The sequence below is a fragment of the Saccopteryx leptura genome, chromosome 6, assembly GCF_036850995.1.
Source record: "Saccopteryx leptura isolate mSacLep1 chromosome 6, mSacLep1_pri_phased_curated, whole genome shotgun sequence".
Lineage (NCBI taxonomy): Eukaryota > Metazoa > Chordata > Mammalia > Chiroptera > Emballonuridae > Saccopteryx > Saccopteryx leptura.
The window spans coordinates 46,895,756-46,922,322 of record NC_089508.1 but is presented as its reverse complement, the minus strand read 5'-3'; the positions used below and the strand labels follow the sequence as shown (position 1 = coordinate 46,922,322).

At 36.4% G+C, this 26,567-nt stretch overlaps 2 protein-coding genes across 5 annotated transcripts in view; one reads left to right on the top strand and one right to left on the bottom strand.

Annotated features, from left to right (window-relative positions):
* GPR137C (G protein-coupled receptor 137C) overlaps positions 1–5,915 on the top strand; it is a 67,871-nt gene extending 61,956 nt beyond the window's left edge. For 2 of the 3 annotated variants that reach the window (XM_066343038.1, XM_066343041.1), the window contains 3 exons: positions 498–623; positions 798–916; positions 1,759–5,915. In XM_066343038.1, coding sequence (XP_066199135.1) covers positions 498–623; positions 798–916; positions 1,759–1,936 — 423 coding nt within the window. In that variant the 3' untranslated portion in view covers positions 1,937–5,915. The remainder of the gene's footprint in view (positions 1–497; positions 624–797; positions 917–1,758) is intronic. The other variant, XM_066343040.1, reaches the window with a different exon arrangement.
* Positions 5,916–6,047: 132 nt separating this feature from the next.
* Positions 6,048–26,567, bottom strand: part of ERO1A (endoplasmic reticulum oxidoreductase 1 alpha) — a 48,907-nt gene continuing 28,387 nt past the window's right edge. Inside the window, exons 8-16 of one of the 2 annotated variants that reach the window (XM_066343036.1) lie at positions 24,778–24,824; positions 22,168–22,179; positions 19,730–19,756; positions 19,515–19,607; positions 18,097–18,343; positions 17,565–17,634; positions 12,254–12,340; positions 12,032–12,165; positions 6,048–10,089 (exon numbers count right to left, since the gene is read on the bottom strand). In XM_066343036.1, the coding sequence (XP_066199133.1) occupies positions 10,029–10,089; positions 12,032–12,165; positions 12,254–12,340; positions 17,565–17,634; positions 18,097–18,343; positions 19,515–19,607; positions 19,730–19,756; positions 22,168–22,179; positions 24,778–24,824 (778 nt within the window). In that variant the 3' untranslated portion in view covers positions 6,048–10,028. The remainder of the gene's footprint in view (positions 10,090–12,031; positions 12,166–12,253; positions 12,341–17,564; positions 17,635–18,096; positions 18,344–19,514; positions 19,608–19,729; positions 19,757–22,167; positions 22,180–24,777; positions 24,825–26,567) is intronic. The other variant, XM_066343037.1, reaches the window with a different exon arrangement.

The following is a 26,567-nucleotide window of genomic DNA, read 5'->3' as shown; positions in this document are numbered from 1 at the left end:
AATTTAACTTTGTTAATTGAATTTAAGGAATTCTGGAATCCCCTTATAGCAGAATTTGTTACCTTTCTACAGAGAAGAAATTTTCACATGTAACAGATTTTCTTCATTCCTTTTCCTACTTCTCTCTCCCTATATCTAATAGAGTAGAAACAAATTCAATATGGAATTTAGGCCCAAAAGCATATTTTAAAGTTAGAAAAGAGCTGAGCCACTTCCATGTTACATTTTCTAAGATGTAACTCAGGGAAAGTGCTGTTTGCCTGTGGAGCAGCTAGAACTGGTAGTCTATTTTATAACCCTCATTCAACTATAGGGACTAAGAGTGAGATCATTCCATATTATCCATAAGAAACCACAAACTGTGAAAAATTAATTTATAGTTTTATGTGCTTGTAATTGATATGTTCTAACTTACCCTACCTGAATCAAGTTAATTGTGGAAGGTGACTATCCATAAAAACAGACTTCGAAATTGCTCTGCCATTCTCTGTTTACAGGCTCACGTACAAGACGTAAGTGGAGAAGATTATATAGTGTTTGGAATGGTCCTCTTTCTGTGGGAACACGTGCCAGCATGGTCAGTGGTACTGTTTTTCCGGGCACAGAGATTAAACCAGAATTTGGTAAGATATAATATTCCTTAATGCCTATTCTTCTTACTTTTTAAAAATAATGGAACATTTATATTGATTTTCTATTTTTGGAAAAGTTTAAGACTAAAAAGCATTATGGATCCCAGCCTCCCATCTTAGTTTAAAAGTATATCTTCATGTGCTATCTAATACTTTTTTCCACAGACACCTGCAGGCATGATAAATAGCCACAGTTATAGTTCCAGAGCTTACTTTTTTGACAATCCAAGACGATACGATAGTGATGATGACCTGCCGAGACTGGGAAGTTCAAGGGAAGGAAGGTAGATGTACTGAATTAAAATGGAAATAAGTTAAAAATGTGAAAAGGTGATTTGGTGATATATATCAATAAATAAAATCATTTAATATTAAGCTTAGAGCAGTAGATATTATCCCATGGTGGGACCTATGCTCTAAAGAACTATCACTGGACTCTAAGCCTTTGGGGGTAAAATGGTACCAGTTCATTTCAGTCAGGATCCCTTGTTGGTTCAAAGCTGGTGAGTATTAGCAGGGAAAAAATACTGTTAATAGCGATTACATATTTCCTTATCTATAGTGCTATTCAAAATCCACAGAGAAACCCTAGATAAAACTCTTGGGAACCTTAGATGCCATGGGAAATCTTTTTTGTGACCTCCTGATTCCAAAATCATTGCAAATCCACACCATTAGCTATGTATCAGGATGCTCTTAGCTTGACAGCACCTTATGTAATCCTCACTTCATCTGGGCAAGTTACTTAACCCACTTTCAGCCTGCTTTTTATCTGTAAAGTAGAAATAATAATAGAACTCATAGGACTGTTAGGAAGATTGTGTGTATATACATAATTCTATCTTTATATACCAAATGTCTTAGAATGAATGGAGTCTAGTATAGAATATGCACTATTATTATTATCTGAAAATCAAGGCTTAGCTCCTAGTGGTATTTATTCATTCTTTTGTAATATATGATATAAAATCAAGGATATTAGATAAAATTCATTAAATTTTGTAGAAAGTCATTGTTATTTCAATATATTTGATACTAACTGTATTATAAAATTCATTGAAAACTAAAAATGCCAATGTGACATTATATACTGATCATAGTCCTATGGCTTTCTTTTTTGTTGCAGTTTATCAAATTCACAAGGGTTGGGCTGGTATGGCACCATGACAGGGTGTGGCAGCAACAATTATACAGTCTCTCCCCACCTGAATGGACCTATGACAGATACTGCTCCTTTGCTATTTACTTGTAGTAGTTTAGATTTGAACAATCACCATAGTTTATATGTAACACCACAAAACTGACAGCATTACCAGGTTGTACTTCTTCAATTGTTTTTCATGAATGTGTATATTCAACGTGTTTAAATGCCATCTACATAAACCTTCCATTATCTTTTGCAACTGAAAATAACGCCTGGAAATGTGGCTGTGTTCAGCAGAGGACATGGCTATTACTTTGACCTCTTCATAGTAAAATGAAGTTAAATGGAACATTTGGAGTGAGAGAACAGAGAGATTAGATCTTAAGGCACTTGATGGCCTCCGAACATCTTGACTTTGGAACATCAAATGCATATTTGCACTTTTATCTTTGTTCTGAAGAGTTCACTGCAGTCCCCAAAGTCATACTCCAGTGTTCACCCTGGGATATTATATTGTACACCAAATGAGGAGGTGATTTTCCTATTAAAATCAAAGCCTGTATTTGTAGTGGTGTACTCTATATGGAATTCTTACCCAATAAAATTTTTACAGTGTGAAAAGTGCACAGAATTAAGGCATAAAAATGTATTATTCTTTTTTTAAATAGTACTAAAAAATACGTTTTGAAGATAGTTCTTTTAAGCATGATCATAAAATACCAACTGAAATTATTCAATAATTTTTTTTAAATGATAGTAGTAAACCTTTACAGTGATGACCAGCAGTGTTCTTTGGAAAGCCACAGTTATTTCTTCAAGAAGAAAGTATGCCAGTGGAAATTATGTGGCTACTTTGAGTAGAATTGGTCAAGTGATTATTTTGTATGATTAAGGTATATGTAGTAGTTTAAGCATGATTTCAAGAAAGCAATAGCGGTTGCATAGGGAGATTTTGGTAGAAACTTCTTGGGACTAAACAAGTTTACAGATGCATTTAATTATTCATAAAATATACAATTTTAAGTTAAAACACGAATACATTTTCAAAAACCTTTGATTTAGCTGAAACAGGATATAGCTGATTTATATATACTTAAAAAGCAGGATTGTCCTCAGGTAAATTAAGTCATCATATATAATTGCAGTGAACTCACGTGCAATACTTTGTAAGAAGACGTAAGTCCTCCTTTATTTTTCACATTTTTATATCTTGTACATGGGCAAAGCCAAATTAAATTGAATTTAAATTAATTCCAGCACTAGATAAATAAGCAAACTGATATGAAGGTACTAACTAGGTAAGTATAAAACCAGTGATTAACAATGGGTTATATTCAAACTGCCTTGAGTGTCCTATCCCAAATCTAAAAACAGATATGGTAAGCTAAGGTATTAGAGAATTTTAAATGCACTTTCTACCAGTGTCTGTATAGAAAGAAGGAGATGCTGAATACCTCAAGATGCCAAGGGAACAGGCAAGACTGGGAAGTTGTCACAACATACTTAAAGTCACCTAACATTATACAATTGTCTGCTGATCCATTTCTTCAGAACTGGAACTAATACAGCTGTCCTTTTCTGTCTCCTACTTTGATTAGAAAGTTGTTTTATTTCTACTCTTGCTTGAAATACGATTCAACTTTTTAATAATTGATGCAGTATTCACAAAAGTGTAACAGCAGATGAAACCCCAAGGAATAAATGAAATTTTTAATGCTTTTGATCTTTTGGGAGGCTGGTACACAGCCAAAGAAATTTCTTCTTTTTATCATACATAATGACTTTGAAATCAATCAGAGGCACAAACCTAAGTTATCTTACTTTAGGTTTATATGTTCTCTTATTGTAACCCAATCATTTAAAAATGTATAGTGCAGAAGTTAACGTTGGTATTTGCATGACAACATATTATGCACCAAAGTGAGTATATTTTTATTACAATTAGATTTTTTTTCAGAATGCCAACTATTTTCCTAATAATGTTAGGTATCTAATTATCTAGAGCTATCTTAAAAGATCTGTGTTGTCCTATTAATCCTTGGGGTTCAAATAATTTTTTTTCTAGTAATGTTTCCCTAGGTAATGTTTCTATTTGGCCAGATAAGCAAAGATTACTTTTTTAAAAATATATTTCAGATAAAATAACTTGGTTCCTTCCACTGCATTAGGTGATTCTTCCAAATTTGAGATTAATAAATTTATTCTTATCACCAACTAGGGTACCTGAATTCTTGCATTTGTCTCTCAAACACATATCAAACACACATGATGTATTCATCACCAAAGACAAAGAAAGAGAAGCTTCTGACCCAATTTTTGCTTGAAAATTCCAAAGCACTAGAAGCACTTTAAGTTTGGTCTTGAAAGAAGGAGTTGTTTTTAAAATCAAAGGGCTACCGATTCCCTGTTCATCCTGCACTGAAGCACATGACAACAATTCAAACCTTCCTTTTTAGTTCATTAATCAGAACAGTGCATTTCATTGCTTACGTGTGTAATTCTACAGTGATTAGCAGTAATTGTTTTTATCATTTCGGTTGGGTGGCAATTAATTTTGAAACTCTTAACCACTCATTATAACTGGTTGTAGTTTTATGAAAGATGTAATTTATAGCTAGTGGCTTTTTTATGCATAAGTGTCTTTTTTCATTGTTTAACAGTGTTTCTCAGCTATATAATCAGTTTTGGACTGGTTGTAAAAGTATAGCTGTGGCCAATGAATGTATTTATTTGTTGTTTCACTAAATTGTAACAAAACACTCCTGTTAAAATAAAAGTGTTTGTGCTTTTATTGGAGGTCTGGTTTTCTTCATCTCTGTTAATGAACTATGCCGAAGAAGTGTCTATTATTAAAGGATGAGAACCCTAGTGCTACCAGAGAAAAGAGAAAATAGGAATTGCAAATGACAGTCTGCAGTTAGTAAGCTTTTAATTACACTTGGCCATCCTGTCCCGTAGTACTTACTATATACACTAACTTGATAGGAACTGTCATACACTTTACTTTAAAATACCAATACAATATTAGATAGGTTTATTCAAACAGGAAGCTAAGAAAAATCCTTGTATAAAATATTTATAACACCTCTCTCCTTTCCTTAGAATCTTAAATAGGAATAAATTTATCTAGCCCATAATCTTGAGCTGTTCTTTGATTATTCAAGAAATTTCTCAATGATGTTACCTTTTCCCCTGAAAGCAGAAGTCTTACTATTTTTTCCATAATAGACTCCTTTCATAACCTGCCAAAACCACACCAAATTTTGAATACAATTTCAGGAGATTTATTGACCCCCTCAAGTCCACAAATCTTTGGGAGTCTGCTCACTTGTTGTAAAGAAGATCTGGTGTGAAAGTGACCTCTAATAGAATGAAATTGTCATTTTAAAAGCCATTTATTCAACATTAATTGTTCATATGCCAAAAACTGTGCTATGGAGATGCAAAAATGGATCAAGTTTCTTTTCCTGCCCTTAAGGAGCTCACATTCTAGTAAAGGAGGCTTTAAAAACAAAAATACAGTACAATAGGTGATACAAGAGAGGTAGGTTGTAATTACAGTGGTAACACAAAAAAAGGAAGTTAGTTATGGTCCTCCTTGGATGCAACATGAGATTTCACAGAGGTGATGCTTTATGCTGGGCCTGAAGAATACACAGAAGTTTCCTGGGTGGGGAAGGACAGCTAGGACACTCAATGCAAAAAGAAAAGCATGCACCAAGGTGTGAGGGACTAACCATGTGTATTGGAAGAACTGTAAGTCCATTTTATCAGAACATGGTGGGTGGGGAAGGTGAGTGTGGGAGACACATCCGGGAACCTTGTTAGAGTGCTTCTAGAAATCCGTTCTTCTAGCATTGTGAAACAAAAAAAGAGGTGACAGGCTGGGGATAAGGAGACAGGTTAGTGCAGGCATGGCCAACATCTGGCCTGCGTAATGAGTTTATGCGGCCCGCGATTAAATTTTTAATATTCTCTGCTACTTTAAAATCTCAGCTACTCAGAAGCAGAAGTGTCTTTGATTACTGGAAATCAAGATATTTAAGAAGATAGTGATACGCGGAAAAGAATTCTGCGTGTGACTAATCTATGGTTAACTTCCAATAATTGGTTGAATGGATTCACAATACTTATTTATTTTTTAAAAATATTCCATTATAGGCCCTGGCCAGTTGGCTCAGCGGTAGAGCGTCGGCCTGGCGTGCGGGGGACCCGGGTTCAATTCCCGGCCAGGGCACATAGGAGAAGCGCCCATTTGCTTCTCCACCCCCCCCCCTCCTTCCTCTCTGTCTCTCTCTTCCCCTCCCGCAGCCAAGGCTCCATTGGAGCAAAAGATGGCCCGGGCACTGGGGATGGCTCCTTGGCCTCTGCCCCAGGCGCTAGAGTGGCTCTGGTCGCGGCAGAGCAACGCCCCGGAGGGTCAGAGCATCGCCCCTTGGTGGGCAGAGCGTCGCCCCTGGTGGGTGTGCCGGGTGGATCCCGGTCAGGCGCATGCAGGAGTCTGTCTGACTGTCTCTCCCCGTTTACAGCTTCAGAAAAATACAAAAAAAAAAAAAAAAAAATTCCATTATAAAGATTTACAACTTTTGTACTCGTCTGTACTCAATATGAACTGTTTGACGCTTAGCGGCGATGTGAAACCCACATTCTTTTAGGCGGAGTTTGCCAGTGCGCACCCAAGGTCAAACAATTCGTTATTTTTGTGGTCAAGTGTGCTGAATCAAGTGGCATTGTAGCATAGACAATAGCTGCAGTTGATAACTGAAAAGGTGTCCAGGCTGTTTGTAAAACGAAATAATTGTTTTACTTGTGATATAACTCCTTCAAGCTCATTTTATTAATTAAATATTGTTTTGATTGATTGTGATATAGTTTGAATATTTATACGGTATATAACTACATTTTTATTAAAATATAGTTTTATTAAAATAATATTGTATATTAAAAAATTTTTTCACTCACATTTATTCATAAACAAATTACATAATAAAATTTTGTTTACTTAAACGAATCATTTTTGTATTTAACATTTTTTAATTTTAATATTTCATCTGGCCCATGAAAAAAGTTTTCTTTCTAATCTGACCTGGCAGCAAAAACTGTTGGCCATGCCTGGGTTAGTGTATACTTTAGGTAAAAGCAATAAAGAGGGAAAGACAATGATGCATCAAAGACATGGAGATCAAATCCATAGTACTTAGACACTGATTGGATAGGGGGAAGATAGAGGAAAGGAGTGAGCCTAGAGAATTTAGATCAGGGGTAGTCAACCTTCTTATACCTACCGCCCACTTTGGTATCTCTGTTAGTAGTAAAATTTTCTAACCGCCCACCAGTTCCACAGTAATAGTGATTTATAAAGTAGGGAAGTAACTTTACTTTATAAAATTTATAAAGCAGAGTTACAGCAAGCTAAAGCATATAATAATTACTTACCAAGTACTTTATGTCGGATTTTCTCTAAATTTGGCAGAATAAATCTTTATAAAACAACTTACTATAGTTAAATCTATCTTTTTATTTATACTTTGGTTGCTCCACTACCACCCACTATGAAAGCTGGAACGCATACTAGTGGGTGGTAGGGACCAGGTTGACTACCACTGGTTTAGATGATAATTGTTCTGAATTTAACTACAGTAAGGAATATAGGCATAAGAGTAGGTCTGGGGGAGATTGATTGTTTTAAGACACACACAGGTATCTGTAGGACAACCAAGTAAAGGTATGTAGTAGATAGATGGACGGAGAAATCTGGGCTAAAGATAAGGATTTAGAAATCAGTGAACTGGAATTACTGCACAGTAAGAAGTGGTGATTAAGAGCAAGAATGAAAGCCTGAGGAATAGCAGCATTTAAGGCATAAATGAAAGGCTGAAAAGGAGGCATCTAGGATTAAGTGAACTATAAGGAAATCAAGGGTTTAAAAAAATGATTTTTAAAGAAGGGGGCCATGAACAGTGTCAAATCCCTTGTGAACTGAACTGTGGATTTAGAACTTGGTTTTTAAACTTCAAAGATGAGATTGTTAAGAACGACAGAGCCAAAAGCCAGATACTAGTGAAGGAGCAAGTGAGAGGTGACAAAGCAAAAACAGGAATATATATTTTTAAAACCTGTTAACAAAAAGGGCAGGGGCATGAGAGAGGTATACAGACAAATTACAATTTAAATCCATCTACCATATTTTCAGAACGCTACAAATGTATTTAAACTTTTATATACAGTGTTATTTCATCGTCCTTTGAGTTTCTATAAATATTGACTTAGCTAGTAGGTTAATGTCTTTTCCCACCCTATTCAAATGAGAGGGTAAAGGAAAATACAACATACATTGTTAAACTCAGCTTTGACTAAATATTTATACATTCATTCAACAAATATTTATTGGATACCCACTATATGCTTGGCACTATAACCAGGCCTTAATTAAGGACTCAGAGAAGAAAAAGTTTACAGCCGTATAAAATGACATTTCTAAGCCGTTACATAAATAAACCCTCCTTTATCAATAATGTGACATCACAACATGGTATACCTGCTAAGACATCTAAAGAGGCATGTTACTTTGAGGTATACAGTTTCTTTTCTCCCTACACTTACCATGTAATATAAATTCCTACACCCCTTCAAATATTTTTATCATAGAACTTCCACTATGAAACCACCAAAAATAACAGTTTAGTTTTAAGGAGAAAAAGAAAATAAATACAAAAAATAAAAGATTCATAGCCTATGAGTTTACAGATCAAACATTAAAAGGGCAACAGAACTCAAAAAGAACATTAGATTGAAACTCAAAATGATTCCTTATTCTAAGGCTTATATTATAGTTCCATATTTTTTTCCTGAAAAATATCATTTGTAATAAATTATTCAGTATTACTTACTAAAGCATTTAAGGTTTAAAGCACATGATGCCTATAATTGCCTTTCAAATGACTGAGGAAAAAAATAATATATGTATATTTACAGAGAGAGCATGAAAAATAAATCAGATATGAACAATTAGTGAATCTGGATAAAAGTGTTTTTTGTACTATCCTGGAAACTTTTCTGTAAATTTGAAATTATATAAAAATAAAAAATTTCTCCCAAATCTTATTCAGTATTAGGTCAAGTATTATGAGAATAAATATATATAAATCTATTCAATTTTCAACAATGTATAGAAATCCCCCTATGCCTTTCAGTTTTCATTGTATCTACAAACCAAAACAAGCCAATCAAAAGTAGTAATATAATTCTAAAAGTGATTTTTTTCAAACCAATGTATTTTAAGGTTGCCAGATAAATACAGGATTACCAGTTAAATTTTAATTTTTGGCCCTGGCCGGTTGGCTAAGTGGTAGAGCTTTAGCTTGGCATGTGAAAGTCCCAAGTTCGATTCCAGGCCAGGGCACACAGGAGAAGCACCCATCTGCTTCTCTACCCTTACCCCTCTCCTTCCTCCTCTCTATCTCTTCCCCTCCTGCAGCCAAGGCTCCATTGGAGCAAAGTTGGCCCAGGAGCTGAGGACGGCTCCAAGGCCTCTGCCTCAGGTGTTAGAACAGCTTGGGTTGCAATGGAGTAATGCCCCAGATGGGCAGAGCATCGCCCTCTTGTGGACATGTCGGGTGGATCCCATTCGGGCACGTACAGGAGTCTCTCTCTGCCTCCCCACTTCTCACTTAAGAAAAAAATTTTTTTTTAATTTTTAAATAAGGAATAATTTTTTTGGTATAAGTATGTCCCAAATATTGCATGCAACATATATTTAAAAACTATTTGTTTATCTGAAATTCAAATTTAACTGGGTATTCTGAATTTTTTACTTAAGTCAGTTAACTAAATATTTTGAAAAATTTTAGGCTGTTAAAACTTATAGGTTATTCATGAGTCTCCTTAGCATTTTCCTATTAAGCACTTGTCACATTGGCCATAATTTTATTTATATTACATTTTACACAAAATTCTAGTTTGAGAGACTTAAAACATCATGTACTTTTTACCATATATGAATAATCCTGATTTTATTCAATATTAAATTTTAAAATTTGTACCACATTACCAAAGTATTACTTTTACTCACAATATATATAGACTTAACACAATTTTTTAAAATGTTTACTTTAAACTATATAATTCTCCTTTTACAAAAGCAGCTTTATAAAATATTTGCCTTAAGACTGTCATCGTTATAGTGCCTTTGAATGAAGTTCCACTCTTTGACTTCCATTGTCCAGAAACAGGCACATTTCAACTCGTTTTCTTTAATGAATATTTTGTAATAGGTTCCTGAAATTTTCTAATTCTTTCACACTTGTAGAAATTCTGTAACCAAAAGAAAATTTCACTCAGAAACTATCTTAGATAACTTTTCTCTGTAAGTTATTTACATTATTAGAGCACAGAAAAAAATTTATTTCAACAGTTTTAAAGGCGCATAAATCATTTAATTTATTTTGATGTACTTTAGTTCTTAACTTGATGTGGTAAAACTAAGATAATACTGCCCAGAAATTTGTTATTGTTCAGTATTCATAATTTAGTATTCAAGTTTTAGGTTATAGAATTACAAAGTACAAAAATATTAAAATATGTACGTATTTTAAGCATTCATAGGTATATTTATATGCTTAGTGTTTACAGTACATAAGTGTAAAGTACATATGCATTAAAATATGCATTTAAAATCTGCACAGGTATATGAGTACTGAAAACCAATCGATATATCATATATTTAGTAAATATACAAAGCTTTTTTTTTTTTTTTTTTTTTTTTCATTTTTTTCTGAAGCTGTTAACAGGGAGAGACGTCAGACAGACTCCCACATGCGCCCGACCGGGATCCACCCGGCACGCCCACCATGGGCGACGCTCTGCCCACCAGGGGGCGATGCTCTGCCCATCCTGGGCGTCGCCATGTTGCGACCAGAGCCACTCTAGCGCCTGGGGCAGAGGCCACAGAGCCATCCCCAGCGCCCGGGCCATCTTTGCTCCAATGGAGCCTTGGCTGCAGGAGGGGACGAGAGAGACAGAGAGGAAAGCGCGGCGGAGGGGTGGAGAAACAAATGGGCGCTTCTCCTGTGTGCCCTGGCCGGGAATCGAACCCGGGTCCTCCGCACGCTAGGCCGACGCTCTACCGCTGAGCCAACCGGCCAGGGCAATATACAAAGCTTTTAAACTCTAAAAAGTGAGAATCATAAATATGTGATCAAATTGTTTTCACTAATTTTTATAAAACATAAAGTTTCTTCATTATTTCAAGTGTAGTTTAGCTCTGCCTTCCACCATGAAAAAAGTAGCAGAGGCCCTGGCCGGTTGGCTCAGCGGTAGAGCGCCAGCCTAGCGTGCAGGAGTCCCAGGTTCAATTCCCGGCCAGGGCACACAGGAGAAGTGCCCATCTGCTTCTCTACCCCTCCCCCTCTCCTTCCTCTCTGTCTCTCTCTTCCCCTCCCGCAGCCAAGGCTCCACTGGAGCAAAGTTTGCCCGGGCGCTGGGGATGGCTCTGTGGCCTCTGCCTCAGGCGCTAGAATGGCTCTGGATGCAACAGAGGGACGCCCCAGATGGGCAGAGCATCGCCCCCTGGTGGGCATGCCGGGTGGATCCCAGTCGGGCGCATGCGGGAGTCTGTCTGACTGCCTCCCCATTTCCAGCTTCGGAAAAATGAAAAAAAATAATAATAAAATAAAATAAATTAAAAAAAAAGAAAAAAGTAGCAGAGTAGTCAATGAACTATAACTGTCAAGCTTCTTAAAGGTCAATTATTTCCAACCGAAAATACTAATTAGTATTTGGAAAATACCAGAAGGAAATGCATCTGTACTTAAATTTTATAAAATAAGTGCCTTATTTCAAACTTCTATTCTGATCATTTTATGAAATTTTAAAGAAGTATTAATCTTTTTAAATATTGGTGAATTCACAAAGAAATTTTACACACGTGCCCTTATTAAACAACAGGAGGTTTTCTAGGACCCTCAAAAAATATTTGGGCAGCACAGAAAAACTGCTTTTAAATAATTAGAAAAAAATATGCAAATTCAGTAAGACAATCAGTAAATTAATCATGATTATAAAAATGAATAAAAATAAAGGGTATCATGTAATGATTGTTTGTGTCTACAGACTTAAGGTATTCATAAGCTCATAGAATTCTGTAGTGAGAAAATTTCACTATAAAGGATATTCCTTATCCAGTTTATCTGAGAGTATAGATGTTGCATTAGACTTACTTGACTAGCAGAAACAATTTCAATACATTTAGACTAACCTTCCAAATGCATTAAATAATGATACTATTTCTTGTCTGGTTAGATGGAATTCATAACTGGGCCCACTTTCTGGCATATTTGCTATCAGTTTTTCAGAAAACAAGATCTTCAGAGCAGTACCCAAACCCTGAGTCTATAATAGAAATAAGAAAAAAAGAAAAATCAGAAATTTCTTTGTGCAAAGAATAAATGAAGAACAGAATTGAGATAGATTTGCTTACCTGAAGCTTTCCCCACAGTCTACATTTAAAGCAACCAACACAATCCATGATTCTTGAAATATTTCTAAAATGCAGTCGAAATTCCTCCTAAAAAAGATTTTTTTTTAGCAAAATTGTATTAAACTGCAGTATATGGTCAAATACTATTTTCTGAATGCTCTCTATGAGGTGTCCTATTGTATGTGATTATTAAACATATTTCAATATCAGGAGAGGGGAGACAGGGTTTGTATGGCCTCATTTACCAAAAAAAAAAAAAAAAGAAAGAAAGAAAGAAAGAGGAGAAAAAAAATAAAAACCTTTGATTTCATAATAGTTAAAGCCCTCTTTGGCTATTAATTAGGTAAAACAATCAGATCTTATTCAGAAATATACAAAATATAGTGAACATTCATGTACCCTTCACCAAGTTTAATAAACCATTACAAGTAAAACTGAACATTCTGAATTTTTGTATGCATTTTTACTTTTAATAAATATTTATATATCTTTGAACATTAGGGTATTATATTGTTTATAATAAGGCAACAGGCATCCAGCTCTTCCAAAAGCAGTGTATGTTCTTAACTAATAAGGAAAAAAGGGGAGACGGAAAATGAACACATCCTTCATTTACTCCAAACTGATCCTCTAAGTGACTCCCTCTGTCCTGGACTTACACTGGAATCAGTATACTTTAAGCAGGAAATTTGACATACATTTCAGATTGGACATCCAGTATACCAAATGCCTATAATTTGGGGAGCATATAGTGTTTCTCTCTCTCTCTCTCTCTTTTTTAAATGTGATAAATCACACACTGGGCTCAACAAGAAGAGAACAAGACCAAAGATCTAAAAATGTGAATAAATCAGCAAAGACTGGAACTATTCAAAACAGACCACAATTCACTCTAATTGACTCATTTCAGTCTTCCCTCAGATGTGTCATTCAGCTTGACTCTGAAACAGCTGTAACACGTAAAAGATCTTTAATAGAACCCCATATCTTGTATCTTTATTTTGTGTTAATACAAAGCCAAAATTATTACTATTATTTATTACCATATGTTAGCAATATTCTGTCTTGTGTTTATGTACCTTTCAGGCCAAGCTCAGTAATAGGTAATCCTAATTTTTTAAATCCACTTTTTAAAAATAGGCCCTAGCCTGTTACCTCAATCAATTAAGAGCAACATCCTGAAATGATAAGGTTGCAGGTTCAATCCTGGTCAGGGAACACACTAGAAGCAACCAATGAATGCACTTCTGAGTGGAACAACATATGAATGCTTCCCTTCTCACCCTGCTCCCTTCCTGTCTCTGTCTCTATCAATAAATAAAAAATTAGGCCCTGGCCAGATAGCTTGGTTGATTAGAGTGTCGTCCCAGAGAAAAGAGGTTGCTGGTTCAATTCCCCAGTCAGGGCACATAGAGGAGCAGCTCAGTGTTCCTGTTTCTCTCTCTCTCTCTCTCTCTCTCTCTCTGCCTCTCTCTCTCTCTCAAAACAAAGTATCTACTAAGTGCCTTAGCTGGGTAGCTAGTTTAGTTGGTTAGAGCATTGTCCTGATACGCCAAATTGTGAGTTCAGTCTTTGATCAGGGCACATATAAGAATCAACCAATGAATGCATAAATCAGTGGAACAACAGATCAGTGTCTCTCTCTTCCTCTCTCTCTCTCTCCTTCTCTTTTCTCTTTCCTCCTTTCTCTCTAAAATCAATAAATAAAACTTTTAGAAATAAAATATAATTAAATAAAAATATTTACCCAGTAATATTACTCATTCTACTCTTAAGATGTTGGTATTTTGATTTGAGTTTCCTTTCAACCTATGTTTTGACTTTGAATTAAAGAAAAATCATACTTTTAACACTAAAAACAGTAGTAAAATTAAAGTATATATTTAATTGTTATTTTAAGGGCATACAAAATCCATTTGTAGACAAGCGTAGATAGAATAAATAGTTTACATGTATGCACTCACTATAAATTTCCAAATGGATACAAATGTCATGATCAATAAAATGCAACTTTTACTTTAAAAATATTACTAAATGCATAGCAGCTTTTGGCAATTATATTTTCACATTCAATAGATATTTAAAATACCACTGTCATGAGGAAAGGCCTTAAAAGTTTTTAACTTGAAGAGATTCATACTTGTAAAGGAGGGAAGCCCCTGTTATATAAGATTGTGCTTGTTTATGTAGACACTGTCTAAATTCAATATTTGAATCTATGTTTGTTAATTCAGACACTTCAATGTGACAGCTCTTGAGTAAACTTTGTGTGGCTTATACAGAGAGTAAGCATAGTTGCTTACAATAGCCAAAATAACTGCAAAATCAAAACCAAATATAGTGCTTAAGTGAACTTAGTATAGAACCAAATTAATAAGCCAGAAATTTACTAACTCAGGAGAAAATTCTTGTGACTTTCACAAATAATAATCAATGCCTAATAATTTGAATATATTGCAAAGTTATCTCAGATTAGAAAAATTTGTGCCTGACCAGGCAGTGGCGCAGTGGATAGAGCATCGGACTGGGATGCGTAGGACCCAGGTTCGAGACCCCGAGGTTGCCAGCTTGAGCCCAAGGTTGCTGGCTCGAGCAAGGGGTCACTCGGTTTGCTGTAGTCCTCCCGTCAAGGCACATATGAAAAATCAATCAATGGGCCCTGGCCGGTTGGCTCAGTGGTCGAGTGTCGGCCTGGCACGCAGAAGTCCCGGGTTCGATTCCCGGCCAGGGCACACAGGAGAGGCGCCCATCTGCTTCTCCACCCCTCCCCCTCTCCTTCCTCTCTGTCTCTCTCATCCCCTCCCGCAGCCAAGGCTCCATTGGAGCAAAGATGGCCCGGGCGCTGGGGATGGCTCCTTGGCCTCTGCCCCAGGCTCTAGAGTGGCTCTGGTCGCAACAGAGCGACGCCCTGGAGGGGCAGAGCATCGCCCCCTGGTGGGCAGAGCGTCGCCCCTGGTGGGCATGCCGGGTGGATCCCGGTCGGGCACATGCGGGAGTCTGTCTGACTGTCTCTCCCCGTTTCCAGCTTCAGAAAAACACACACACACACACACAAAAAATCAATCAATGAACAACTAAGGTGCCACAACGAAGAATTGATGTTTCTCATCTCTCTCCTTCCTGTCTGTCTGTCCCTATCTGTCCCCCTCTCTCTGACTCTGTCTCTGCCACAAAAAAAAGAGAAGAGTTTGTGATCCTTAAAATAACCACAACATAAATCACTTACAGATTCTCTTTGTTTATGTACAGTTTTTAGATCAACACTTAAAATTATAGTCAGTGGGTAGAATAATCAAACATGCTGTAATGATATACTGCGATTTATATTCAGTGAAACCAACTGACCAAAAACCAATTTTCATCCGGTTCTCAAATGTTTTATAAGCCTTCAAATAATATCATATTCGAGTTTGAACTGAAAACTAAGAGTGTTTTTCAACTACTGGTCCATCAGAAATTTTACACCAGTTCACAAAAGAGTTAACCACCCTGATGCTGTATGAAGATTATAGACCCAATGATCTCAGTTGAATTCACTTATATTCAAGGTGATTTCTGCCTTAGCGATTCTGAAACAATTCTACTTTTACCGGTCCCCAAGTGTAAAAAGATTGAAAACCATAGCACTAAACAATCCTCTCTTTCGTGCAAGTCTTCTGTTTCTAACCAAACACTGATTTAAAGTATAATAGTGATTTAAAGAGTATAAAAGAAGTGACTTTTCTTTTTTTAAGAAAGCACTTTTTTTATTGATTTTTTACAGAGGAGAGAGAGAGAGAAAGGGGGCTGAGGGAGAGGGAAGCTTCAACTTGTAGTTGTAGTTGCTTCTCATATATGCCTTAATGAGGCAAGCCCAAGGTTTTGAACCAGCAACCTCAGCATTCCAGGTCAACACCTGATCCACTTTGCCACCACAGGTCAGGCAAGATGAGATTTTTAAGTGAATTTATAAATGATTACCACAAACTAATCTTTTCAGGAAGTAAATCTCTGATATTTTTAACTTCTTTCTTGTAAAAAGATTCAGAAAAATTATCTGTTAAATGCCACATAGGACATCAAACTTGATTGTTTGACTTTTGATCAAATTAAAACATTGTGAGAAATATTTCTAATCTGCACAATATAAAATGAGTGAATGGCAAAACACTCTCCAGTAAACAGAAAGTATCCTAAAAATAAGGAAGATATTGAAAATAGTAGGGGGAAAAAGTCTTATTATAGCATCTTCCCCTCATTTCTAAGTTCCTGGAAACTGGGAGGTTATGTAAGCATTGAGGTATGTATTTCTAGCAAGAATGCTTTAAGTAGGAGGTAGATTGGAGGTAAAAAATAACTATTATCTAACAGCAAAAAAACTGAGTGCAAAATGTATTTTGCTTGAAAACTGCATAAAACCTCCCCAAACAGCTTCCAGGGACTTAGGTCTTCTGTTCTTTCCACAACTGCATGCTGGCATTGCTAAATGTCTTTAATTCCCATTGAATAAGATGAATGACAAAACAACACTGCCCTCTCCCCCTAAGGAAGATCCTTTAATTCAACCAAAACCATTTTCAGAATTCTCTTCAGCTAGACAGACTAATACTTCCACTTATGCTCTAGATCCCTTTCCTTTCATTTATAACCTCTCTTTATTACAGGAGACAATCACTATGGAAGCCATCTATATAGGATGCAGTGACATACACATTTCAGTTGTTATTTTGAACAAACACAAACTAGATCTTAAGTTGGACCTGCCTTTGGACTTCCTTTTATTTACTTACTTCTTTTTGTTGTTTTTTTGTTTGTTTGTTTTTGTTGTTTTTTTTTTTGGGATTTTTCTGAAGCTGGAAACGGGACGCAGCCAGACAGACTCCCACATGTGCCCACCAGGGGGCGATGCTCTGCCCCTCCAGGGCATCGCTCTGTCGTGACCAGAGCCACTCTAGCACCTGGGACAGAGGCCAAGGAGCCATCCCCAGCGGCCGGGCCATCTTTTGCCCCAAAGGAGCCTTGACTGTGGGAGGGGAAGAGAGAGACAGAGAGGAAGGAGAGGGGGAGGGGTAGAGAAGCAGATGGGCGCCTCTCCTGTGTGCCCTGGCCAGGAATCGATCCCGGGACTTCCGCACGCCAGGCCAATGCTCTACCACTGAGCCAACCGGCCAGGGCCACTGACTTCTTTTTGAGGAAAAGAAACAGCATGACTCTGATTTTTTATAATTTCAGGCTGTATATTAAAATTCATTGTTAAGCATAAAAATGTGGGCATATATTCATACCTGAATAAGAGTGTGTCTAAAATTAAGTTAAAATATAAAATAATTACCTTTAGTTTGTTTGCTTCTTTTTTATCCCCAGCAAAAAATGAATTCTCATCAAAATGCAAAGGAAATGACCTGCATTTTAAAACAGAATATTCATTTTCATATAGAAATATTAAAAGTTCTGCTGATATAATAGTTTGCTGGTCAGTGATAAATCATATAATTAAAATAGAGTAGCAAATACAGTAAAATAACACTGTGATGCCCCAAACAAATTTTTACCCTCAAATCTAAAAGCTAACTGCAAAGTATTGATATAATTGAAGTTTGGCCACAAACCCAGCCTGTTCAACTAAATGTGAAAGAATGCAGGTATCTAAGTACTAAAAGAATGGCTCTTAAAATTAAAAACATATGCCTTTTAGTACCTGGGTTAAACACACACAAATCAATACTAAGACCTATGAGCAAAATTAGCTTTTAATTATTTTTTTTAATATTTTGCCATTTTCTACATTGCATACTTAAGAATTAAAATTTAGAAACCCCTTGTTACTCTTCTGTTCATGTATAAGCTGTAAACATGTCATTTACTTGGTTTCATGGAGTATCTCCAGAAGTAACATTTTGTTTTCTGCATCCTGAACTTTATTCCCAGTGAAGAGTTGAAAATCTGGGCGCTCGAAGAACGGTCCCACTTTAGATAAAGCCCTTAATTCAATTAAGTAGAGAAAATACAAGTTCTTAAGCCTTCTTGGACCTTCTCCCTCAGTCAAAATTCCATCAAACCGCTGCTGGAATTCTGTAATGTTGTGTCCCCATATCTGTTCTAACCAGGTATCTAAAAATAAAGAAGAATAAAATATTAAAAGCTGTATTTTAAAATTAAGTAAGCTTCCTTTTACTTAAATTAGGTTGTTTATGTCTATAGAAATTCATTGCATTTTATATATTAAAATATATAATAATACAGTCATGAAAACTGGTTTTCATAATTTAGCCTTCAATACTTATATATAAATATTATTTTATCTTCTGGAACCCATCCATAAAAGAAAAATAAATGATATGTTTTCCTGAGAAACCAGGTTTAATAAAAATCACATTTCTGAATATAAACATATTCATAAAACCAAAATACATAATTAAAAAATGACTATCTGAAATTACTGAGTTTGAAACCTTAAGGTTACTATATTTTATTTCTAAAACGTAAAAACTACTTTAATTCCAGAAGAAATATGTTACTGATTAAATTTGACCATGGTCTCATTTTTCAACAGCATTCTTAAAGCATAAAGAGCCACAGAAAATGCCTTTAGCTATTAAACTCCAGACTGGAAGCTGGCAGGCAAATAAGAGTTCTGATACAATAATATTTAGAGAATAACAAACTGTGCAGACAGGGGCTGTTTTGCTGTTCAAAAGCACATTTCCAAAGAGATGTATACAATTTTGAGCAGCTCTTTCATAGAAGGTGAAGAGCTAAGATAATGCCAAACTTTTCCCTACAGTATCCATAGTTCTATACTCCTGACTGCTACCATTTAAGAATGAATTTTTTTTTTTACAGAGACAGAGAGAGAGTCAGAGAGAGGGATAATAGACAGGGACAGACAGACAGGAACGGAGAGATGAGAAGCATCAATCATTAGTTTTTCGTTGCGCGTTGCGACACATTAGTTCTTCATTGATTGCTTTCTCATATGTGCCTTGACCGTGGGGCTACAGCAGACTGAGTAACCCCTTGCTCGAGCCAGCGACCTTGGGTCCAAGCTGGTGAGCTTTTCTCAAACCAGATGAGCCCGCATTCAAGCTGGCGACCTCAGGGTCTCGAACCTAGGTTGTCCTCATCCCAGTCCGACGCTCTATCCACTGCGCCACCGCCTGGTCAGGCAAGAATGAATTTTTTTCTCCGTAATATTCAATAAGGTCAATTTTGTTCCAGTCAGGAAAATACCAAGAAAATGTTAATCAGTGTGGTAGAGTGACTAAAAGTGAATGTCACATACCTTGTAGAAGATAGCGTGCACTCAAATGCACATTAATGCTTGCATGGAGGCCAGAGATGAGTCTGTAGAATGCTCTTTTTTCTACACAGAGGCCTTAAAACAATTTGGAAACAGAAACTTCATATGTGAAACTTGTAAGATTATAAAATTAACTTTGTGTCTTTAAAAATAAGAAAAACAATGTGATTTAAATTTGTATAAAAGTTTTCAGTTACCTTCTAGCCAACTGTAAAATGTGTTCTCTGAAATTAAAAGAAAAGTCACAAGATTATAAAAATGCCAAAAAAGCAAATTTTTCAAAAGTTTTAAAATATAGCAAATTTGCACTGATCAGCAACTTAAAGGTTGTTTTCAGAAGGTCCGACTTTTATTTGCAACTCCTCCAGAGGATGGAGAGATGTGTCAGTATGGGTTCAGTTAAGTGCTTATCTCAGTCTTTACAAGGCTTAGGAAGTAGCCCCAGTCTCATAACTTTCTGGATAAGGTGTTTTATAGGAGGTCAAACCAGAATTTAAATGATAAATCAATACATGGAATAATACTTAGCCTTGATAACAGTTCATACTACAAAAACTAAGAACTTATTTTATGCTTTTTTAAATTCGAAAAGTAAATAAAAAATTATAAAGTAGAATTGGAGGTGTATTATTTGTATATAACTCATGCATTATATGCCATTCAATATTTCAAAAGAGCAAATCAAAGTACAGAAACCAAACATCACTTATATTTATGACCTAATAAGATCACTGCTAATATACTTAGACATGGTAATTTCTGCTTTTTGAATTATCCTCTAAGTAATAATTCAGCCTGACCAGATAGTGCTGGAGTGGATTGAGCATCAACCTCGCATGCTGAGGACCCAGGTTTGAAACGCCTAGGTCACTGGCTTCAGTGCAGGCTCATGAGCTTGAGCATGGAGTTGCTGGCTTGAGCATGGGCTCATCAACATGATCCCATGGTTGCTGGCTTGAGCCCAAAGGTCGCTGGCTTAAAGCCCAAGGCCACTGGCTTGAGCAAGGGGTCACTCGCTTTGCTGGAGCCTCCCCCCCCCATCAAGGCACATATGAGAAAGCAATCAATGAACAACTAAGGTGCTGCAACAAAGAATTGATGCTTCTCATCTCTCTCCCTTCCTGTCTGTCTGTCCCTATCTGTCCCTCTCTCTGACTCTCTCTCTGTCTGTCAAAAATAAAATGGAAAAAAAAGTAATACCTCCTAGGATTGTTGGATTAAAAGAAATCACATTTTTAAATTTCTTAAAAGAGTACTGGCATGTGGCCTTAGCCATTATCATTATTATTTTGGAGTTGTGGGATTACAGTGATGTGTTTCCCTATAAAAACCTGTAAGGCTTTTTTTTTTTTTTTCAAGTTTTGGACCATGAATGAGGGGGATCAGGAATGTGATATGTTTGGGTTTTATAATCCTGAATTAACTATTCTCAGTTTAACCTAATTGTGGGCCCTGGCCAGTTGGCTCGGTGGTAGAGCGTTGGCCTGGCGTGCGGAAGTCCCGGGTTCGATTCCCGGCCAGGGCACACAGGAGAGGCGCCCATCTGCTTCTCCATCCCTCCCCCTCTCCTTCCTCTCTGTCTCTCTCTTCCCCTCCCACAGCCGAAGCTCCATTGGAGCAAAAGATGGCCAGGGCGCTGGGGATGGCTCCTTGGCCTCTGCCCCAGGCGCTAGAGTGGCTCTGGTCGCAACAGAGCGATGCCCGAGATGGGCAGAGCATTGCCCCCTGGTGGGCGTGCCGGGTGGATCCCGGTCGGGCGCATGCGGGAGTCTGTCTGACTGCCTCCCCGTTTCCAGCTTCAGAAAAATACAAGAAAAAAAAAAAAGAGTTGGGAATGATACCTACACACAAGAGTCAGCATAAGCCTTTGAAGGCAGTAAATCAACAGTCTGATCAGGCCTAGCACCTGCCTATATGAAACCTACCAGATCTTCAAGTTCAGCCAGTTAAGAGAGTGTTTTCTCTGACAGAGGCAGGGGGAAATGTCTGGCTTCCATGTGCAGTGGAAAATGTAGGAGTGAATTACCAGGGGTTGAAGCAGGACATTCCTACTGCCCTATCCCACACACAGATAGTCATTTTCCCTTAACCTATACCTTCACCTCCAGAATTTTAGATATAGAAATAAAAATTAAATCTCTGAGTGTCAGAAGTGGAAAGAAAAAAAGTTTTCCAAATATCTGAATATGTAAGCAAATTCATATATGTAATGTTTGACAAAGAAATTCACCTCTAACCAGCTGGTGGTGCAGTGGATAGAGCATTAGGACGCTGAGGTCCCAGGTTCGAAACCCCAAGGTCGCTGGCTTGAGCACAGGCTCATCTGGCTTGAATGCGGACTCACCAGCTTGATTGTGGGGTCACCAGCTTGATCATGGAATCATAGACATGATCCCATGGTTGCTGGCTTGAGTCCAAAGGTCGCTGGCTTAAAGCCCAAGGTCACTGGCTTGAGCAAGGGGTCACTAGCTCTCCTGGACTCCCACCCCATCAAGGCATGTATGAGAAAGCAATTAATTAACAACTAAAGTACCACAACAAAGAACTGATGCTCCTCATCTCTCTCCCTTCCTGCCTGTCTGTCTGTCCCTCTCTCCCTCTAAAAATAAAAAAGAAAAAAAGAAATTCTACTTACCTTTACTTTTCCCTGAAAAACAAAACAAAATGTTTATTATTATAAGTTCTTTCCAGATGTCCCTTTTAAAACCCTATGCTGCATAAAAGTAAGACGTTTTATAATGGTTAGTTTTAGTCCATTAGTTCATCCACTTAAGCAAAATCCGTGAGGTACTGGCCGATTGCCCCTCTTATCAGTGATAGGAATTACACCTGATTTGACTAACTGGCATCACCTCAAGAGCCCAAATAAAGAGTAGTTTCAGCTCATACAAGATTTAATACGGGCTTACAGGGATAAAAATCTAATCTATCATCTGAGAGTACTATCTTAAGGACTTACGGTTATTTGGCTGGCAGAGCCTTTTTCCATGTTTATTTATCCTAAAGCTATAACATAGTTTCTGCTACAGATTTGTGCTATTGCTTTGAAATCTCCAGACTGAAATTATACAATTTTACTCTATTCAGGAATATTTTTAGAGACTATTTGTAAGATTCAAATTATGCATGATTCAGCATTTGTATGCAGCTGCTCATATACCACTGAAAAATTATCTTCATTTACCCACTTTTATTTAATGCCATCGTTATTCGATTAATAAAGTAACATATGCTTATTGCAAATACATGTTTTAAAAAAAGAAAACACAGATGATATAAAAAAAATATCACCCATAACTCCCTCTGCTCAAAGATAAATACCATTTACATTTTGATAAATTGTCCTTTTTCTTTCTTATAGATATTTAGATATTATATTAGCTTTTTATAAAAATGTATTTTACATACTTTTGTAATGTTTGATACCTGTTTTTTTTCAATGTGCTATTGATCACTATTGATATGAATGAATACAAATTTCCAGCAACATTTATAATGTCTATATTCTACTACGTGAATATACCATAAATCATTTAACCAGTTCCATAATGATAAATATTTAAACTGTTCGCCTTTAAGATAAGTAAGCGTAGTTAATTAATTACTCAGATCATAATGTAAGTTCCTAGTGAAGATCACCTCTTGTCTAGGAATTTGCATTTTATCTGATATTAAATCAGTACTTTCCACTGAGTCACCATCTGTGACTGCATAAACTCAAAAGCTTTGTTTCAAGATGTGCTTTCAATTCTAATCTAAGAAGATTAGTATGCCAACATTTAGGGAATGATGCAACCCACTGCTTTCCAGGAGGAAATTTATGGACTACACAAGATCACCAGCTTTACAAATAAATTTTAAAATGACAAACTTACGCATTTGCTAAAAGCACATCAAAAGTTTTACCGGTAAGCACATATTCTGAAAATAGGGATATATATATTATAACTGCTTATATATACTGGAGGAGGGTTTGTGAGTTTCAGTTTTTACATCCCCTCTGCACCTACACAGTGCCTAGCACATAGTAAGTGGTGGATAATCATTTGTTGAAGGAACAGGTGATTATTATTGTAGACAAAACCATTAAGTAAGGAGGAAATTTTTCATCCATCATTTATCTAACAAACTACTCTGTCTATGATGCGCCAGGCTCTAGATTAAGAGATGAAAACATTTATTGCCCAAATGTCCAAAATATTAGGGTAGATCGATAGATATATAAATAATAGTCAAATCATGCTAGACAGTGAAAAGGGCTCTAAGAGAAACAAAACATGGCATAAGATCACTTCTTGAGGAGAAAAGATTACTTCCAGTTAGGAGGATTAAGGACAGTTCTGTGGAAAAGAAAGCATTTGAGCCAGACCTTAAGTATGAGTAGAAAATGAAAAATATTCATGAGATATAAAGACATGTGAACTTAAAATCAGATTCTCAATACATACTATAATTTCAAGTGTTGGGAAAGAAAGATTTGAGGCAGATGTTTTGGGATATTCATTTAACTTGAAAATGAATAAAAATAGTAGAAAAATGGAGCACACATTCTGCGAAAATGCAGAGAATAAATATATAACTTAATTTTCATTCTATGATAGTGTAATACCATGAACTTCATTAAAAATACTCCTTCTTGAAATGTATTTCAAACACCAATTTCTCTGCAAGGGTAAGGCATAACTTCAGCGGAAAAAGGAATATATGATCTCAAATGGAAAGAGGAATATATGATCTCAGATGTTCTTGCCTTATCTGGCTTTCACCCTCCTTTCCTTTTTTTTTTTTTTTACTATGTGAGAGGCGAGGAGGCAGAGACCGACTCCCACATGCGCCCCAACCAGGATCTACCTGTCATGCCCACTAGGGAGTAATGCTCTGCCCATCTGGGGCTATTGCTCCATTGCTTGCAACAGAGCCATTTTAGCACCTGAGGCTGAGGCCACAGAGCCATCCATCCTCAGCACCCAGGGCCAACTTGCTCAAACTGCGTGAGCCATGTCTGTGAGCTGCAGGAGAAGGAGGAGGGAGGCAAAGAGGGAGGGAAGCAGGGGGAGAGAGACAGAAAGAGAGAGAGAGAGAGAGAGAGAGAGAGATGGTCATTTCTCCTATGTGCCCTGACCAGGAATTGAACCAAGGACTTCCACATGCTGGGCCGACGCTCTACCACTGAGCCAACCCTTCCCTCCTCCTTCTAACCAAAGTTAATAAATATAAATGTAACAGTACAAAATTAATAACTCACCTTGCCTAGAAGCCAAAGGATTTAAAGGTCTTTTAATTGTCTGTGGCCTGGAATCAAAAGAATTAAAGTATAAAACATAAATATGTTATCTGCCATGTTAATTATTTAAGTAAAAGTGAAGTTATCTCAGAAAGTTTTTTAATGACTATATCCAAAGTCAAATTGTTTTATCGAGCTTATAAAATATTTAGTTTTCTCTAATTGCTTTAAGGGAGAGTGGTTGTTACCTGTTTTAATGATAATAGTTTCTGATCTTTTCCCATTGTAGCAGCCAGAAAGTCATTTACTAATCACTTCTTCAAACAAAGGAAGAAAAAATACCACTCAGGCTCTTCTCCTAGAGTCACTAATATGTTTTTAAATATATATGTACATATGCCACAAAGTACACTCCAAACTGAAAGACAAACAAGCAAAAAACACAAATACCCAACACAAGCATTAAAAGAAAAAAGAAAAATAGTGTGGGTAGATTATTTTCCACTTAGGAAATCTTAGGTACATCAATTTTCCCTGTGGCCATCAAGTTTGTTATAATTCCAATAAAAGATGTTTATTTTTAATAAGGGGAAAAAAGGGAGAGTTAATATATCAATAAAGTGCATTTAAATCTTAAAATATTCATTAATATCATTATGTGAATTGTAGAGATTATTTTAATGTCCATTATTTCAATTTTATAAATTTGCACAAGTTGAGACATTTTGAGAACAAAAAGTTATACTTAACATAATTTAGTGCTTGCATTTTAGAAATATTGTGTGAATCATGATATAAATTAGAAAAGAATTATAAAACTAATACAAAATGTAACAGATGCTTAAGTTGAACTCTAATTCTTCAAGTAAAAAAAAAATAGTCTGACATATATTTGCTGATCTCTTATGTTTACATTTGACTTATAATAGGTGAAATGTATTATTGCCATATCTGGAAACTCCAAAGATTTTCCCAGAATTTCCCCCATTCTCTAATATAGCATAGCGTGCTCTCTCTCTCTCTTCCTCTCTCTCTCTCTCTCTCTCTCTCTCTCACACACACACACACACACACACACACACACACACACACACTACTTCTAAAAACCGATAAGTGCATTATTTAGAGCCTAGAAGCTTACAAATGGGCAAACTTGAAGAATTGTCTCAGTCACCCAGTGGTCAGTGGGAGTACAATGTGGTTTTTGAAACTGGACATATCACTTAAATTCCGCTTCCCAAATTTCTGTTTCTCCATCTGTAAACAGTGATGACTACAACACAGGATGATTGGAAAGTCTAAAGGAGAAAATCTATGCAACATACTTGCACAATGCCTGGCACACAGTGAGTGCTCAAAAGTGTTAGCTATTATAATTATCCTCTGAAATTAATTTAACATTTTAAACTGGGTAAAATAACTATAGCTACAAAAAGAGGAGTAGAAGTCACCAAAAGAGAATTAGGAGTTATATATTCTAATCTATTATCTGCCCCTAACTATCGATATATAATCTAGGAAAATGAAGTAAATCTCTCTGGCTCTAGGTTACCTCATCTATAAACTGAGATTCTATGAACCACTCTGGGAACATTTTTTTAGTGCCCACAACACTCACATAAAAGTCTAATACTATTCTAAGTCTTTTAGAGAAAATGTATTTGTTGAAACATGGTCTACATGTTTGCTCAGAGGAGAACTGGATTAATGAATAAGTATGTTCCTATGTCCCAATACACAAAGTAAATTTGATTTGTACTTTTAAATCATTATCATTTTATTTGTTTACAAAGAGAAATCACTATATCTTC